This window comes from Lynx canadensis, chromosome B4, assembly GCF_007474595.2.
Source record: "Lynx canadensis isolate LIC74 chromosome B4, mLynCan4.pri.v2, whole genome shotgun sequence".
NCBI classification, from domain to species: Eukaryota; Metazoa; Chordata; class Mammalia; order Carnivora; family Felidae; genus Lynx; species Lynx canadensis.
Window position 1 is genome coordinate 94,818,861 of NC_044309.1, and position 17,740 is coordinate 94,836,600.

At 37.6% G+C, this 17,740-nt stretch overlaps 1 protein-coding gene across 1 annotated transcript in view; it reads right to left on the reverse strand.

Moving 5' to 3' along the window:
• The window catches only part of PTPRR (protein tyrosine phosphatase receptor type R), a 245,577-nt gene that overhangs the window by 108,331 nt on the left and 119,506 nt on the right, over nt 1-17,740 (reverse strand). The window contains exons 3-5 of the mRNA XM_030323227.2: nt 10,211-10,324; nt 7,002-7,157; nt 177-287 (exon numbers count right to left, since the gene is read on the reverse strand). Of these exons, the coding sequence (XP_030179087.1) occupies nt 177-287; nt 7,002-7,157; nt 10,211-10,324 (381 nt within the window). The remainder of the gene's footprint in view (nt 1-176; nt 288-7,001; nt 7,158-10,210; nt 10,325-17,740) is intronic.

The window sequence follows — 17,740 nt, forward strand, 5'->3', positions numbered from 1 at the left end:
TTCCTTAGGTTTTCCTTAGCTATCACTCTGCCGTCAGATATGAAATATTCCCAGTCTAATAGGATCAAAGCCTTGCTTCTGTTCCCAGTCTTTTCAACATTTGTTTGAATGACAGTATCCCATAGTATTAAACAGTGGCTCAGTAAGGGATAAGATATATAAAGAAGCAAACTTACCATCAAACACGTTACTATAATAACAAAGATGCTGAGAAAAATGACAACAGCATAAAATCCTTCTTTGCTCCAGATTTTGTCCGCTTCATGCTGCCCTTGTAAAACATTTTTCTTTAAAAGCAAAACAGAAAGTCTGACGTTAAATGAGAGTTTGAGGAGAATGGCGTTCTTATCAGACACTCAACATATTTTTAGCTTCACTCCATTCAGTGTAGTAGAACACACCTACATCCCCCGCTGCCAGAGCTGCTTCTCAAACTGATCTGAGACGAGGACAGCCGTCCCTATACATGAAGAGATGATTTTATCTCCTGTGCAGGAGCGAGCGTGCCGGACATGGCATATTGGGTCCTAGACTTCGTAAATGTCCCTCCAACAGTCTCTCTGGGAAATTACCTGGTTCATAGTAAAAGAGTTCTGTTCTTTTCTATGTTGAGGAAACTGTTTCTGAAGCTTTCCTTACTGTTTTAAGTCCCCTCCCACAACACCAACACCCTGGTTTACGTGCTGTAATGCAGCTCTTGACTTTAAACAAAAGTGAAACAGGTGCATACAAAATCTCTTGATGCTTTTATAAACAGAGTAACAGTGTCAGGATCATTTCCTTCCTTTTTTTCTCTTTCATCAAATCTTTTTTTTTTCCTTTGAATGCAGTCTACTTTTGCAGTTCACCTCCACCTGATTGAAGTTCACCTCCACCTACAAATTGTTAGGATATTATATTTTACTTAAAGCAACAGGGAGCATCAAAAAGTGCAGAATTATTTGGAAATAAAAATAAGATAAATAGTTTTACTTGTGCCTTTAAAATTTTTTTGCTTGCTGCTTAGTGGGTGAAAGGGTGGAGAAGAAGCTGAATAAAATGTGAATGAGTGTCTTAGTTTTATTTCACCCACTCCTTCTTTAAAAAAAACCCCACATCTATTAATATCACAACTTAGAAGGCAATTAAATTTTATAATTCAGTGAAATTTAAAGATTCATAGTTAAGGAAACTTTAGCTTGAAACTGAATGGCCTACAGTTGGGAAAAATATAAATGCTAAATCAAGTCAAATGTTTCTGCTCATCTAAACTTCCGTTTTGTTGAAGTATGCCTTTTATTTCCCTCGGTGAGAGTCCTTGTCTGTCTTTGGATATTGCCTCCAACAATTAAGAAAGCCCTGAACAACAAGATATTGATGATGAAAAAGACACATGGATAGTGGCCATGGAGAATGAGAGTTCATCTTGGGCACCCCAGTGGCAGATGAGTGCCCAGCTTAATGTAACCACTGGGGTGACTTCAGCTCCTACTATGTGGAAGAGAAAAACCACCTACTTGATCCTAGTCAACCCACAGAATCGTGAGAAATACATAGTTGTGTCAAAAATAAAATTCTTGAAGAAAAAGAACACCCCTGTCCTTGTAGGTGTCTGAACTTTGAAATCATCGTTAAATTATTTTTCAAGACTTTTTAAAAAATACAACACATTCAATGTTTGTAAATTAGACAAAAAGAAATAGTTGCCTTAAAAAATAGTTTATAAAAACTTTTATCCTGGAACTCAAGTTGCTGGGGACTTGAACAAAACAGAGCAGAAAGGATCTTGGAGTTCAATTGTGATCATAAAAATGATTTGAGGCAGACTCCTATTGCTTGCATAGTTGAATTTCCATTGCCTTTGCATATAAAACACTGATATGCTCACTGTAACATCTCGCCTACTTTCTAAGACACAAATTCGTAGATATAAGAAATGACTTGTATATATTTGAAAAATATGTAAGTGGTCAGTTGAGGGAGAATCTGAAAATACTTGCTTGATGAAATGATTAGAAACCAAGTATCCTACTGGAAAGGAAATCTTGCATTCAAGTGGTGACTTGTCTTTTACTCTTTGACCTCAGCCAGATCATATTTAATACAATACCTCTATAAACATAGCTGGAAACTATCAGAAAAAAACCCAACTCTTGTAGAAACCAGGTATAAATATGGTAATGAGTTTTTTACAGGCAACTAAATAACAACTATTGCTTGCTATAAAAGCAAACTAGTTAAGCCTTCAAGTAGACAGCCTAAACTTGTCAAATTTAACTATGAGGATCTGAGCTTTAGTTCATGTAAAATTTGGATAAAAAGCAGTGGTTAGGTGGGTGGAAAGAGATTTTGTGTTCCTAACCTGATTTGGTTCCTTTCTTTCTTTTTCTTTCTTTCTTTCTTCCTTCCTTCCTTTCTTTCTTTCTTTCTTTCTTTCTTTCTTTCTTTCTTTCTTTCTTTCTTTCTTTTTCTGCTATAGTTCGACACCTCTGGAATATCAACATGTTCCTTTCTGCTTAAGACAAATCTGTTTTGTTTTCTCTTTTAACCAAAGTGGTGATGATGGAAGAATTAACCTCCTACCCCCACTCCCCCACTCCTAGTTAGAAAGGCATTTGTTTTGAACTCCTAGAACTTAGTCACTGCGCTTTCTTGGTAAATAGATTTCCTTCTGAGTCATGCTATTACTGCTGAGCACTACTATATTTGTACAGAGATCTAAAAAATTGATAAGGATAGGGTAATAAATGGAAAAATTTGTAGTTAAGATCCCACAAGTCAAAAGAGTATAATTCACAGGAATCTCCAATCTAACCTTTGCATAAGGTTAATGTGATGCCTTTACAGTTTGTCAAAGGGCTAAGGGTTCAATAATTCAGAGGCTCCACAGTCAGGTCAAACCCAATGCCACTGTATTATCTTTACGTCTTATATCATAGCTACATCTATCTACATGCTTTGCCCTTTAACTCTGTTGCAGTGAAAGAAGCTGATGAATTTTGTTTATTACTTAAAATTTGGGCTGTTTTCTGTACCCACAATACGGCTTCTCTGCATTGTTTAATAATTTGATGCACGATAGTTGTCTTAATTGTTTTTTTTTTTTTTAAACAATTCTGATCCCAAGTGTTGGGAGACATCCCAAATGCTAGAAGACATGATTCAGAGGCTTTAGGAGATATATCTTTTTAGAAGAGATGAAGCACACAGAATAAGAATGAAGTGGAAATATTTTAATTATCTGGTTAATTGAGTTAGGTAGATAAACAAGGTGTATCCTACAACAATATAATTTTGTTAGATAAATGCTAAATGTCCACTGTATTATGCATAAAGTGAACAATTCTAGTTTCAAGGAATAATCACCATGCTCATGGGTAATGGTATATATTTATTTGGTATGTATTTTTTTCTGTATGTGAATATTCCATGAAAGTATCATTCAGCACCTTGGCCTGTTAGTAAGGAAGGTAACTTCCTCCTTTGAAACATAAGACCTGCCAAACTGGCACAATTCGCCATTAAACAACAACAGCAAATCCTAGATCACTTTTGCATTATCAACGTAAAACTTACTATTTCAATACATATTTAATTCAGTCATTAATTAATTTTTAACTAATTTTATAAAAAAATTTAAAAATAGAAACTAAAACAATGAATTTCATTTTATTTCCCTAAGATTTAATTTACTAGGCAACAGGAAGTCTAATTTTATCTTTATGAGCATCTTATAATAAAAAAATATGGGAGCACTTACAATGTTCCAGCTCATAAAAATATATAAAAGAAATAATATCTTTTTCTCCCCCAAAACTTAGATTAAAGTGAAAACAGATGAATAAACAAAAGTAATTCTGTATTTGGTATTTTTGTTTCCCAAGAGTCATTTCCAATTAAATCAAGCAGATAAAGAAACGGCAACGATGGAAAACATGTCCTTCCCTGAAAGTAATGCATATTAACTTAGAAATAGATGCTCTGAGACTGCATTCACAGTGTTCTCTAATCCAGATAAAGGATGAGAAACCAAAATACCAATATTCTTTTTTTTTCTGTTAATAAACATGTTAGCACAGCACAGTGATAATTTGGAATAAAAATGTGAAAGAATGGGTTGAGGCATAAGTTGTTATCAGTGTTAATGACAAAGATGAATAAAGAAATGGAGAAACAGAATACCATCACCAGCTTAAACAAATATCAACAAATGCTTTTGCAGTGCCCCTTTGGACCCTATGTTGCTGAGGTTGCCCGGGACCATAGATGGCTTTCTCCTGTTTCTGCATTAAGACTTCAGGTCAGAGGGTAATGCTGGGTCCATTCTAGAAGTGCCTGAACAAAAAGCCGCAAACAATCCATCCTTCTCTCCTTATTGAAATGCCTCATATCCAATTAAAATACTTCCCAGTCTCCTGTCAGGTAATATTCTCTAGATTCTAGATTTCCTAGATTTCTAAATTTCTACACTTTCATAAAAAGTATCACATTTTGCCCATCAAGTATACTTCCATTATTCAACTACACTACAGACCTGTGGTCTATGGTGGGCTAATAGTTCTGTGACAAGCCCCTCATTATCACTGGGCTGAGGTGTGTTGGAGGACAAATACTTAATTTTTACTGTTTTTTTTTTTGTTTGGTGAGCTTCTCTTGGTTTGCAAATCTGGATGACTCACTAAGCTGCTGTATTCCTAAAGCATTCAGAGTGGCATTTAAACTCAGAATAAAGCAACAGGGAAGAGTGCTTACAATATTCACTGAAAGATTATGGGAGCAAATAAATAAACCCAATGGTCTTTTTAAATTTTACAGCACTGTCCTGGGCAAGATAGTGTGCAAGGCCGTCTGTCAAGGGCCTAGATATGGAAAATGGTGTTTGGTTGGATACGAAAGGGAAGCCCTTCAGAGTCACATGCAATCAGGGTTGAGGAGGAGTTTGGGTGTTTAAGCTCATATTGACCTTTTCCCCTGGCCTCTCTGAAGCAGGAAATGAGGGGCTTTCTTCCTCAAAGCTCCTATGGCCCAGTGTGGTAACATTACCATGTATTCTCCTTATCTGCTTATATCTTATTTGCCCTATACTAGAATACAAACTCATTGAAAGCCAAAATCGTATTTTATTTATTTACTTGTTTGTTTATTCATTTATTTGTCCAACTTTGGACACTACCTAGCACACTGCTTGTCTATTTGTGTGCCCATTATATGCCAGCATCTGAATGAAGGGGTGGAGACAACAGATAAAGTGAAATGGCATATGTTCTCAAGGAGCCTATAGGGTAGAAATAGATTTGAAGACCAAGACGGGATAAGGGCTTCTTGCACTAAGCTCAGTGAGAACACAAAGCAAGAGCCCACATCTGTGGAAGCACAAGGGAAGGCTTTGTTATATAGTAGACTGATCTTGAACCACGAAAGGTGTACAGATGGATCAACATATGCACAAGCATGGAGGGAAGAGAGTATGGGGGTGTCCTGGTACTCACTGAGTGTAGAGGTGCTGAAGCATAAACTAGGAGGGTGCTGTCCAACAATCAGAAAGCCCAGTGCACAAAGGACCATATATCATATTAAGAAATCTAGATGTGATTCTATAGCATTAGGAAGCCAAAGAAGAATCAAGAATCATGACATTAGGAGAGCATAGCCAGATCTGCTCTGAAAAAGATTACTCTGTGTGACAAGAGGGAAAATCCCTTGTGTGTGTGTTGGGGTTGTGCAGAGCACGGAGAGGGCAAGGAGGAGAGCAAAACTAGATGCAGCAAGACTGGCTGGAGGTTGTTGTTACAGTCATGGCTCAATGATGAAATACATCTTCATTCTGCCAATAAAAAAAACTGTCCTGCATCCAAATTATATTTGTTTGGTTCCTACTCTGTGTGAGGACTTCCACATATATTTCTAAAATTTAATTCATATTTCAAGTCTATAAGATAAAACTATACTTCCCCCACCTTTATTTATTTATTTTTTTTTTTACTATACCCATTTTGGATATGAAGAAACTGAGGCTCAGAGAGGCTGATACTATGCCAAAGACAGACTTAATCTCATAGAGATTAAATCACTTGCCCAAGGTCACACACATCTTACGTGCTGGCTTTGGGATTCAAGCTCAGTCTTGGACCAAAGTTTTTTATACCACCCCCGGTGATATCTGCTGAAGTGAGAGGCATTGTGCTTCCCTGCATAGGGGAAGAGACTAGGAGTCGAGATGTCTAGATGTCAAAGGTTGTTTTATACCTCATTTGCTTTGTCACTTTGGTGAAGTCACTTGATTTCTATGAGCCTTAGTTTCTATATCTGTAAAATGTTCACATATGCTCCCTCAGAGTCTGAGTCTATGATTCTGTGAATTTAATTAAATGCATTCAGGATGATGATCATTCCAGCAAGTTTGTTAGAATGGGACATAGCAGAAGGTAAAAAGGGACTGAATTTATTCAGGGGCGAGGATGGCGGAGATGGTGGGGGCAATTTAAAAAGTGCAGATTTAGAAAACACTATGAAGAATACATTCATAGTTCTTAAAATTATGTTCCTCAGAAAACAAGGCAAAATAAAATAAAACAAAAACCACATCTCAAATGAACTCCTAGATTGTGGACAAAGGTATGTATCTGGCAACCACTGTGACAATGAAGGCAGTGAGGAGTACGCCTGTTGAAGAAGAGAATAGAAGGGTGTAATTTTGGACACTTCAGTTTCAAGTAATCAACCGACAAATATATCCAAATGGCTTTTCTTCAACACGATTTACTGGATAAGTCAATAGAAGCTACAAGACCATAAAGATTTGGAGAAGAAAGTGCCTCGGAGTGGAATTTTGATGTGAAAATAAATTCCGTAAGGAACAAACATATTAAGTATGAAGATCAGAGAATTCTGACCCTTAGGGAGATTTTTATTATCAAATAACACACAATAAACAGCTTTCATTTCAACACCTCCCGGAATCAAGTTACCATGTCATGCCAACTGTGCACATTTTTAAATGAAATATTCCATGAACAACATACCTCAGGGGAGACTTCTATAATTCCAAATTGAGATAAACTTTGATGTAAGACATTTATATTAAGTGAACGCAGCACTTCCTCAGATGGGAGAGCATCCGAAATTCCTGCTTTTCGGTTTATAGGAGACACAAATAGTTCAACACTGTTCTTCTTTCCCTAGTAAAAGCAAATTATTTGTGTACATTAATAGGCATTTTAAACAGCTTTGGGAAATATTTTCACCTTCCCCCTAGAAACATTAAAGAAAATCAGAACCCTAGAATGTCCAAAGGCATCTTGGCAATCATATTTATTAGTTATCTGGTACACTCAGTATTAACAGCCCAAAGCCTGAGATTTTCCAATGGCCTTCTTTCAATTAGTTGACACTTTAAGATTTGTATCTTTATATTTCATTGGACTCTGGTTTAATTTCCATTCCATATTGTGATTTTTGAAACATATCGTGTAGACGTTCCCGAAGTATTTTGTGTTTAAAGAGGCATTTTAAAATCAAATAAATTAGGGATGCCGGGGTGGCTGAGTCAGTTAAGCGTCCCACTCTTGATTTCAGCTCTGTTCATGATTTCACGGTTCGTGAGTTCAAGCTCTGCATCAGGCTCTGTGCTGACAGTGTGCAGACTGCTTGGGATTCTCTCTTTCCCCTCTCTCTCTGCCCCTCCCCTACTTGCTCTCGCTCTCAAAATAAATAAATAAACTTAAAAAAAACCTTTTAAACCAAATGAATTAAATAAAACCTGTTATAATGGTACAATTATTAGACACCACCACTCCATATATTTTTCTTATAACTTGTATTAACGTAAAGGCTGAACTAAGGAAGGTGATGCTAGATGAACTTTGAAGTTGCTTCCCTGATCCTGTCTTTCACCTCAAGTATATTATACTTTTAAAATCTACCCTTGGTAGAAATGCATATGCTGTGCAGTAATATCATGGCACTTTCCTATTAGTATTACCTCCTTAGCTGAAATGGAAACACGGTATTTCTTACCATAAATGCCTGATACGCCACATGCACACACAAAACAAATACCACACAAAAATGACATAATGAAATAACACTGCACTTATGGAGGGAATTGTTGTTAGTCTTTTCTTGTTGATGCATGGAGTTCGCTCATGCTAGACAACGATCTTTCAGTGCAATTTATCAGAAGTTCAGCCAGGTATAAAATGCAGTATCATGCTCACTTCGGCAGCACATACACTAAGATGCAGGGTCAGTGTCCTCCTGGAAACCCAGAAAAAAACGTTTCTGTGTTTGCAGGAGATATCAGACAAAGACTAAATACAGCATAATGCTGACGTGAAACATGTATATAATAATTTAAACAGTTTCTGACCTAATAACCACAATGGTAGGAATAGATGACTTGTTTTGTGCCTGATACACTCCTAGGTACCTTAAATCTGTTATCCATTTAATGCTGAAAACACCTCCAGGACATAGGTATCATAGTTTCCATTTTGCAAATGAAGAAACGTTAAGTGGCTTGCCTAAGGTCACACGGTAGGACATGGTCAGGCTGAAATGCAGTACGGTTCTGTCTGCCTGCCTCCAAAGCACCGTGCTCTACTGCCTCTTGCATCATCATAGCTTCATCTGTTATAATAACTGCTCTTAGAAACAGACATATATAGGGGCGCCTCGGTTGAGGCATCTGACTCTTGATTTCAACTTAGCTCGTGATCCTAGGGTCGTGGGATCAAGCCTCGTGTTGGGCTCCACACCGAGCGTGGAGCCTGCTTAAGATTCTCTTTCTTTCTCTGCCCCTTTCCCCCACTCGCACTCTCTTAAAAACAAACTATATATATATATATGTATATAAATGCCACTAGCATTCTCTGAGGATAAGCATATACCTCCCTGTGTGTTCCAAAACTATTTTTCATCCCTGCAAAGGGCTATTATGCTCATTAAATCTATACACACAAAAGTATATCCAAGATATCTAAGCATACCTAAAAGATTTAGGTCTAGATCTAAGACATCTGTAATCCCTGTCTTCTCACTTGAGCCGGCTATACCCTGGATATAAAAAACAATTTTAATTCTTTCAGGATATTGGGGAGTGTTGTATTTCCTCTTCAATGGTACTGTGTTAAAAACTACAGTTGGGTTTTTTTTTAAGTTTATTTAGTCTCAAGAAATAGTTGACACGGAATGAAAGCTATCATGGGGTCTGAAACAATTCATCCTCCACACACAGAAAAAACTCAAAGAAACAAAAACTCTAAAGCAAAATAAAAAGCAAATTCTTCTCCGTAGCTGAAAATACAGATATTGACGCAATAGACAGATAAGCCTAAGCAAAAGCGTAAGAATTTACAGGAGGGGTATGTGCAGTGAGATATTAGATGATCCCAAAGCCCCTTTTCACAGGAACCTTAGGTAATTAGATTTTTACAAAGAGAAAATCTTATGATTTGAATTTGCCTTTCTTTGCCTTTGCTCACACCCACCTTCACATGCAGATGGGAACGTGTAGTTGGATGACATCAAGGTTCCCAAACACTGAGGAAAGGGGGAAAGAAAGGATGTGGGTGACTGATAGATAGGTCTGAAGTGGGCCCTCTACAAAAGATCCTTCGGTTTTACCTCATCCCCACCCCAGATCAGATCCCCATCTAAGTTTTCTCATGACTTCCAGCCTTATCTATTCATGCATTCCATTTGTGCTGCTGTCCTGAAGGGTTGGGTCTTCTTTATTCTTTATTCGAAATCCTCTGCCTTGTGCATTTGGTACCCTTCATCCTGATACACTTGAAGGGTTTAAATAGATACTGTCTGGAGATGGTGTCTTAACTGATGTAGAAGCTCTCACTCTTAAGGAGAATATTTTGGGAGTAGTGTTAGGTTGGTGAGACAAGTATTTTCAGCCCCTCTGTTCATATCTATTGGGATAGTAGCTAGCCCTGAACTATCAGAGAGTTGACAAACTTTTCTGGAAAGGGCCAACTAGCCAAATATTCTAGCTTTCAATTTAGCGAACCACCCAGCTCTGCCATTGTAGCACGAAAGCAGCCATAGACAATATGTAAACAAATGGGTGAGGCTTGCTCTGATAAAACTTTCCTTGCAAAAAGAGGTGGTATGCCAGATTTGGCTCCTGGGCCATAGAACTGTAGCACGGGGGCTCTTTATTACTAAAGCCTTCAATAAAGATCAAAGTTTGTACTGGGAATGCAAAACGTAGGCATCTTACAATGAGGCGATTGATGTGCACTTGCTGGGGTAAGAGTCCTAAAGCTGCAGCCACTCCTTGGCGGAATATCCGAAGCAAGGTTATGTTCAGCCTGTTTACATCCATTTGCAGCGTCTGAAAAATAGAGGAAAAAAGAAATCAAAATTATAGTAAATTTTTGGTTCCACATTCAGTGCCCGCTGATGGCTGACCATGACAATTTCTGTGACTGAGAAATTCATACACATGGTGCTTTACTGCATTTTTAATGGAGATTAGGGACATTTTATGTGAAATTTTAAATGATGTTAGTTAAAAATATGACACAATTTGTCTAGGTATAATAAATAAAGCTAGGGAATAATCAATTCATAAGGAATTTCCCTGAAATGTGTGTTGGTCTTTAGCTTAAGGCCAGATGACAGATTGGAGTATACGGCCAAGTACATTTCAGCAATCCAAGCCTTAGGACATCTTTAATTTGTGTTCACACACAGTCACATGCTGTGTAGGTTCTGTGATGCTAGACTTGGCAGTTTCTTTATGTAGTGATCCACTGCCAGTGCAAGGCAAAAGAACAAGGTGCAATAATGCATTTTCAAACTCCGGTAAAGAAGCCAATGGTACTCATAATTTGGTCTAAGGTAAACAGTTGTTTTTCATTTGTTTGGGCAAACACTCTTAATTTTCAGGTTATTTGGGGGAAAAAGCACAACTAAATATTTAAAAATTCCTAAAATACAAATCAAGTTACAAAATTCATAGTATAGCCTTTGTTTAAGCCATGGGTGGTATTACTACATTTAAAGTAAAATTGTGAACTAGTTAACAAAGTATTTTCAAAAATGCATCATAATCATTCGAGGTAGGTATTTTGCAAGATGGGGAAACCAACTCTTTATGCATTTCTTATATTTTATAATGCTTATTTCATTAACTTGACCATAGCAGGTTATAAAATAGCTGTTAGATGGTTGCAATATCATCTATTCTATAAAGTGGAGCACACCTCTATTTGTGCACTTCTGTGATAAAGAGATTGGCTTACACGCATAATCTACTATAGTATAAACATTCTTACAGGACCTTTTCACAGCTTGTTGTAAAAGGACAATGGAACGTTTTCAAGAATTTATTGTTGTTGTTGTTTTTTTTAATGTTTATTTAGTTTTGAGAGATGGGGAGAGAGAGCACGAGCAGGGGAGGAGCAGAGAGAGAAGGAGACAGAGGATCCGAAGCAGGCTCTGCACTGACAGCAGCAGGGTTGATACAGGGCTCGAACTCAAGAACTGTGGGATCATGACCTGAGCCGACATGGTCAAATGCTCAACTGAGAATTTAACATTTTTTAAGGAAATAATACATAAAGTTATACATAACTTCTATGCATAAAGTTAGTACAAAATAAGTGATTGGAAACTGGACCAAATACTCAATGTTACAGGAATCAGAGGGATTTGGGGAGGTCAAAAGACATGAATGGTTTTCAGTTAAATGGTGAACCCAGCTGAAGTTCCTGCCTCCTTTTACACCTTAGGATCTTTTTTTTTTTTTTTCTTAATTTAATTTAATCTTTTTTTTATTTTAGAGAGAGAGAGAGAACATGAATGGGAGAGAAGGGAAGAGAGAGAGCAAGAGACAGAAAGAGAGAGGGAGAGAATGTTAAGCAGGCTCCACGCTCAGCAAAGTCTGATCCCATGACCCTGGGATCATGACGTGAGCTGGAAATCAAGAGTTGGATGCTCAACCGACTGAGCTACCCAGGCACCCACACCTTAGTATCTTTTAATGCTTGCCTAGGGGGCGCCTGGGTGGCGCAGTCGGTTAAGCGTCCGACTTCAGCCAGGTCACGATCTCGCGGCCCCTGAGTTCGAGCCCCACGTCAGGCTCTGGGCTGATGGCTCAGAGCCTGGAGCTTGTTTCCGATTCTGTGTCTCCCTCTCTCTCTGCCCCTCCCCCGTTCATGCTCTGTCTCTCTCTGTCCCAAAAATAAATAAAAAACATTGAAAAAAAAATTTAATGTTTGCCTAGGGTCAGGGACCATAGAAGTGGGTCACTTAGAAAACTGAAACTGTACTCCTTGCCAAAAACTGAGATCCAGAAAAGGTCAGAACCATTTCAAAACTTTAGCTAACAGTCCAATGAAAAAGTACAACTGGGGCGCCTGGGTGGCTCAGTCGGTTAAGCATCCAACTTCGGCTCAGGTCACGATCTCACGGTATGTGAGTTCGAGCCCCGCGTCGGGCTCTGTGCTGACTGCTCAGAGCCTGGAGCCTGTTTCCGATTCTGTGTCTCCCTCTCTCTCTGACCCTCTCCCGTTCATGCTCTGTCTCTCTCTGTCTCAAAAATAAATAAATTAAAAAAAATTAAAAAAAAAAAAAAAAAAAAAAAAAAGAAAAAGTACAACTTGCTTCTGAGGAGGGGGAAAGGAGAATTATGTTGGGGGATAGGTAGAAAAGCTATATCAACACCATCAGTGATACTTTTTTAATGAAATAAAACCCATCAAATGTATATTTGCTATATTATTTTATAATTTATAATTTATAATTTATAATTGTTTGCTATATTATTCTCTCTACTTGTCTATAGACCAAAATTTTTTCTGATATAAAACAGCATAATTTAATACAGAAAACTAAGACTTGAGCTCAACCCAGAAGGATGATCAGGATTTGGAAATGTAGTAATGAGGAAAGCATTATAGTTTCATGCATGCTTTATGTTCTATGGAAACATGCCTTATGGAAAATCCAACAGACAAGAAAAACTCAGTCCACCTGGTGGTTCTGAGAAAGAGAGGGCTTCCTTTTGTCCAACAGTTTCCTTTTGGCTCTGCAAGGCTGTGGAAACCACCAACAGATAGGGGACATTGCACCGGAGACTTAACTCCTCTTCCTTTGCAAGGCCAAAGATGGGTTCCTCAGTTCCTGCAAATGCTGATTAGGAACCACTGACTTCTGGCTCACCCCCAGTGTTTGTCAGGCGGGGTGAGCAGGCAGGCACTGCGTCTGATCCCCACGGGCAGGGTTTGGAGCCAGCAGTCTACGCTGGGAACCGAGACTCAAGGGGCTTGCATACACACTTGAGAACTCAATTCCCAGGGTCATGATTAGCTCGAAGCTTGTAACTGTGGAAACAGTATTAAAATTGAAGTTCCCCAGATGAAAATGGTAAATGGAAGTGAAATGGGAAGTCAAGATTAAAAATCACTCAAAATGGCAACTTTCTAAGAAGGCAAAAGCTGTGCATTTGAAACAGGAATTTAGACTACCTAACTAGAGTCAAGAAATTAGTTGAAATAATTAGTTTAAAATTGCAATCATCTGGTTCATTGCATCAAAATATTTGAATAATTTGCCTCAGTTCTCTGCTTGCCTGGGAAAAACTGGCATGCATTTCTGACTATCCCCCATAAAATAATGATACTCAAATGAAGTACAAACAAATAAGTATATATTTGAGGGTCTAACATGTGCCAGACATTATGTATGAGTGCAACTGGAGAAAAACAAAGGATTTGAGACAAAATGAGAATTTTATTTCAGAAGAAATCAAAGTGTAAGAATTCCTGTAGTTAGAAGATATATGTTCATTCCTTCCTTCTGGATAGGTGCTAGAGATGCACAGCTTCTTTTCCTCCTATCATGTAAAATCATAACAACTATGATAGAATATAAATTTCCATGGCAATAACAATAGTGTCATAACTTCAAAGTTACCATGCAATAATGCAGGATATATTTTAGTCTGAATTCTAAACCCATTTAGTCATTTGTATTATTTAACATACAAATGATTTAAGTTTTTAATTTCGAGAGATTCAAAGCTCTTTCCAAATGCAAATACCAAGCCATAAAGCTATTCACAGCAGTAAATAATGCAAATAGAGTTACTATCCAAAAACAATCGAGTATTTTATTGGTATTATAAATATACATACAGAAAAAAATGGAACATATTAAAAAATTCAAAGATTTCAAACTCCATCTGTATTTAAATGTTTTTGGCCTCTGCCTCGTTAAGAGAGTTCTGAGTCAACACTCTTTATCTGGGGCCTAGGGTCCACCCCAGCTAGCCCACAACTCGGGAAAAAGAGATACTACTTTGTAATAAGACTTTCTTTGATCACTGGATTGTCCACTAAAGTAATTGAAATCTGTGACCCTGACCCTTAGACATAAATCAGTCCAGTGGAATTCATTAAAATGTAGTACTTAATTCTATTCACCAGCATTATATTTAAATTAGAAGTATGTGATTGGCTTTTAGCAATTTATTTTTCAAGAACAGGTGAATAATTTTTGCCTGGGAGGGGGGCAGTTTTCTAAATGTTAGACCCCTTTTGATGTAATGCAGCCTGGTCTGCCATCTGATCAAACCCAGTAAGAGTCAAGACCACACCCAGTGGCCCCATTAGGAGGAGGAAGGCCAAATGGTCAACTCTCTTCCTAGAGAGATGACCTCAAAGCCCCTCAAAGTCTCCGTTCCCAACAGCCACAAAGGAACCCAGCTTCCTCAGGACCAAGCCTGTCAAGAGGAATCTGCCCTATGTCTTTCTAACTTTGTGTGCCCATTGCTACCTGGGACGTCTAACTCCACATTATTAACAAGGAGCATCCCATTTTGTCCAGAGGTTAGATTGTCAAGTGAATTCCCGGAATAAAAACAAAAGTTTCCCTGTTTATGTCTTTGAACCAAGGAGAAGACCCTGACCTATCAGAAGCATTTTATACAATTGCCACGTCCCTTTTTACAATTCTGTGTTGTCCTCTGCTATTTTTAGACAGTATTTTATTTTATTATTATTTTTAAATGTTTAGTTTTGGCAGAGAAGCAAGGGTGCGAGCGGGGGAGGGGCAGAGAGAGAGAGGGGGGGACATGGATCCGAAGTGGGCTCCATGCTGGCAGCAGAGAGCCCAATGTGGGGCTCAAACTCACGAACCATGAGATCATGACCTGAGTCAAAGACAGAGGCTTAACTGACTAAGTCTCCCAGATGCCCCAACATTATTTTATTTTTATTTTCATATTTTACATTCCCACATTTCTCAGAATTTTATACCCGCTTCCTTCTACATGAATGTCCTACTTCTTACACTTCAAACTCAATATCACCAACTGAACTTACTTACCTTTTTTCCTCTCCCCCTCTGTGACCAAATTTACACCTATTTCTGTATCCCATATAATGGGATGAAGTCTCATGTTTGGGAGTCAATTGACTTGATTTTTTTCCCTCATGCTTCATCCCACCATCTGATTAATTATCAAGTTCTATTTATTCTACCTTTTAAATATCTGTTGAAGGTTGAATCCATTTTCATCTAACATTTCTACCATCTTGGGTCAGATGACTACCATGGCCATCTGGACTGTTTGAATAGAATCTTCATGGGTTGCCAATCTTCTTTGGCTTCTAATTCATTCCCTATATGGACATCATAGTGATCTGTGCAGAATGCTAGCCCAGTGGAATCACTACTTAAAATACTTTAAGGAAATCTAACTTTATTTCTTCCTTCTTTTAAAAATTTTTTTGGATGTTCATTTATTTTTGAGAGAGAGCGAGAGAGACAGAGAGAAACAGAGAGAGACAGAGCACAAGCAGGGAAGGGACAGAGAGAGAGAGGCAGACACAGAACGTGAAGCAGTCTCCAGGCACTGAGTTGTCGGCACAGCTGACAGTGAGATCATGACCTGAGCGGAAGTCAGATGCTTAACCAACTAAGCCATGCAGGTGCCCCAGGAAATCTCATTTTCTAATGAGAGGTTCTAACTCCTTGGTTCACTGCAATCTCCCTGTCCTTCCAGTGTTACCTCCCAGTCCTTCCCATCATGCACTTTACCCTCCAGCTGTATGTAAGGTGTATTAAACAGGCCATACCCTTTTGCATTGTGTCAGTGTATATCTGAATCACTGGCTGGGCTTCCTTCATTCTCCCTGGAGACTCAGCTCAAAGACCATTCTGTCAGCCTTCCACAACCTTGCCTTCCTCCTCCTTTTGTTTGCATCTTTCAGTTCTCCAAGAGTATTCCATGTTGGACTTTAGTTATATTTTGTTTAAGTTTTTATAATAAAAACTTCATACTTATTATTAAAAAAATCAAGGTACAGAAAGATACATAGTAAAAAGTGAAAACATGCTTGTCCTTTCAATATCCAGAAATAACACTGCTTCCTGTGTATCATTCAAATATTTTCTATACATATATTATATAAAAATAACATGTATATATTATATATCATGTTTATCACTGTTAAGTACAAATAAACAACACATACCATTCCACAATTTGCTTTTTTCACTTATTAATATATCTGGGATATATTTCTATATTTATAATATATACTGTAATCAAATATCATGTTTAGATTCTTATCTAATAATGTCTTACCTTTAATAGGCTAGTTTATCCCATTCACTTTCATTATTTTAACAGACCTAGATGTGTTGTATTATTTTATGTTATCTTTTTAAATCTGTTTTTATTTTTCCTTAATTTTCTATCTTTTGCATTGTGGTCTGGTTTGTTGTTGTTGTTCTGTATTTTTTTTCTTCCAGTGTCTATATTTATAGTATTAAATAATATATGCCAATATATTTAAACTTTTATTTCTTGATTTATAGACTTTAGAAAGTATTTATTAACTTCCTGCTATGAAAAACAAAGAAAATGTACATCTCTTCCCACCAATTCTCATGATCATCTCCCAGTTTTTATAATTATATTATTATTTTTATATTGTTATGTTTTATATATTTACATTATATTCTGTGTAATAGAGACTACTCATCCAGCCTATTGCCTCCTCCTGGAAACTCAGCCCATTTACAACTAGGTGAAGCCATGTGATAGTTCTCACCAATTATTATAACTGAAAGTGAGGTGATATTTTCAGTCTGAGGCAGTTAAGAATGAGGGTGCCTTCTCTATCTTTCTCTCTTCTCTCTGTCTACAAGCTGGATGGTTCCAGGGTGACTCTCAGACTGTGAAAATGGTGGAGCCACACAAAGGCAGATACCTGGCACCCCAAAACACTGTATGACACAGAGGCCCTGCCCAACACCCCTGATTAAACAACGACATGAATTAAGCATAAACTTTTATTGTATTAAGTCACTCGGATACTGGGTTGTGTTAGCATTATTTACACTGATGAATATGTTTTGTAATTATAATTTTTAAAGTTCTATAGTGTTAGTTAAATATTCAAATGGATTCAGTGGTCATGATCAGCCTTTTTAAATAGGAGTGCCACTATTCCTGAGTTCTTTAGTTTGCTATATCTCTTATTTAACTGGATTTCATTATCAAATAGCTTCTTTCAAGCAGGGTTCATGAGTGCTATATTCCCTGAGGCATCATATGTTTGAGAATGTATGTGGTGTTTGTAACAGTGACAAGTTGGCTGGATATTAAATTCTTGATTCAAGCTTTATTTTTATTTTTTGCCTTTGAACTCTGCTATTATTCCAACACCTTCTGGTATTGAAAGTTGCCATGAAAAATACCTTGGCTTGAGGCTAGCCTGTCTTGTAGATAACC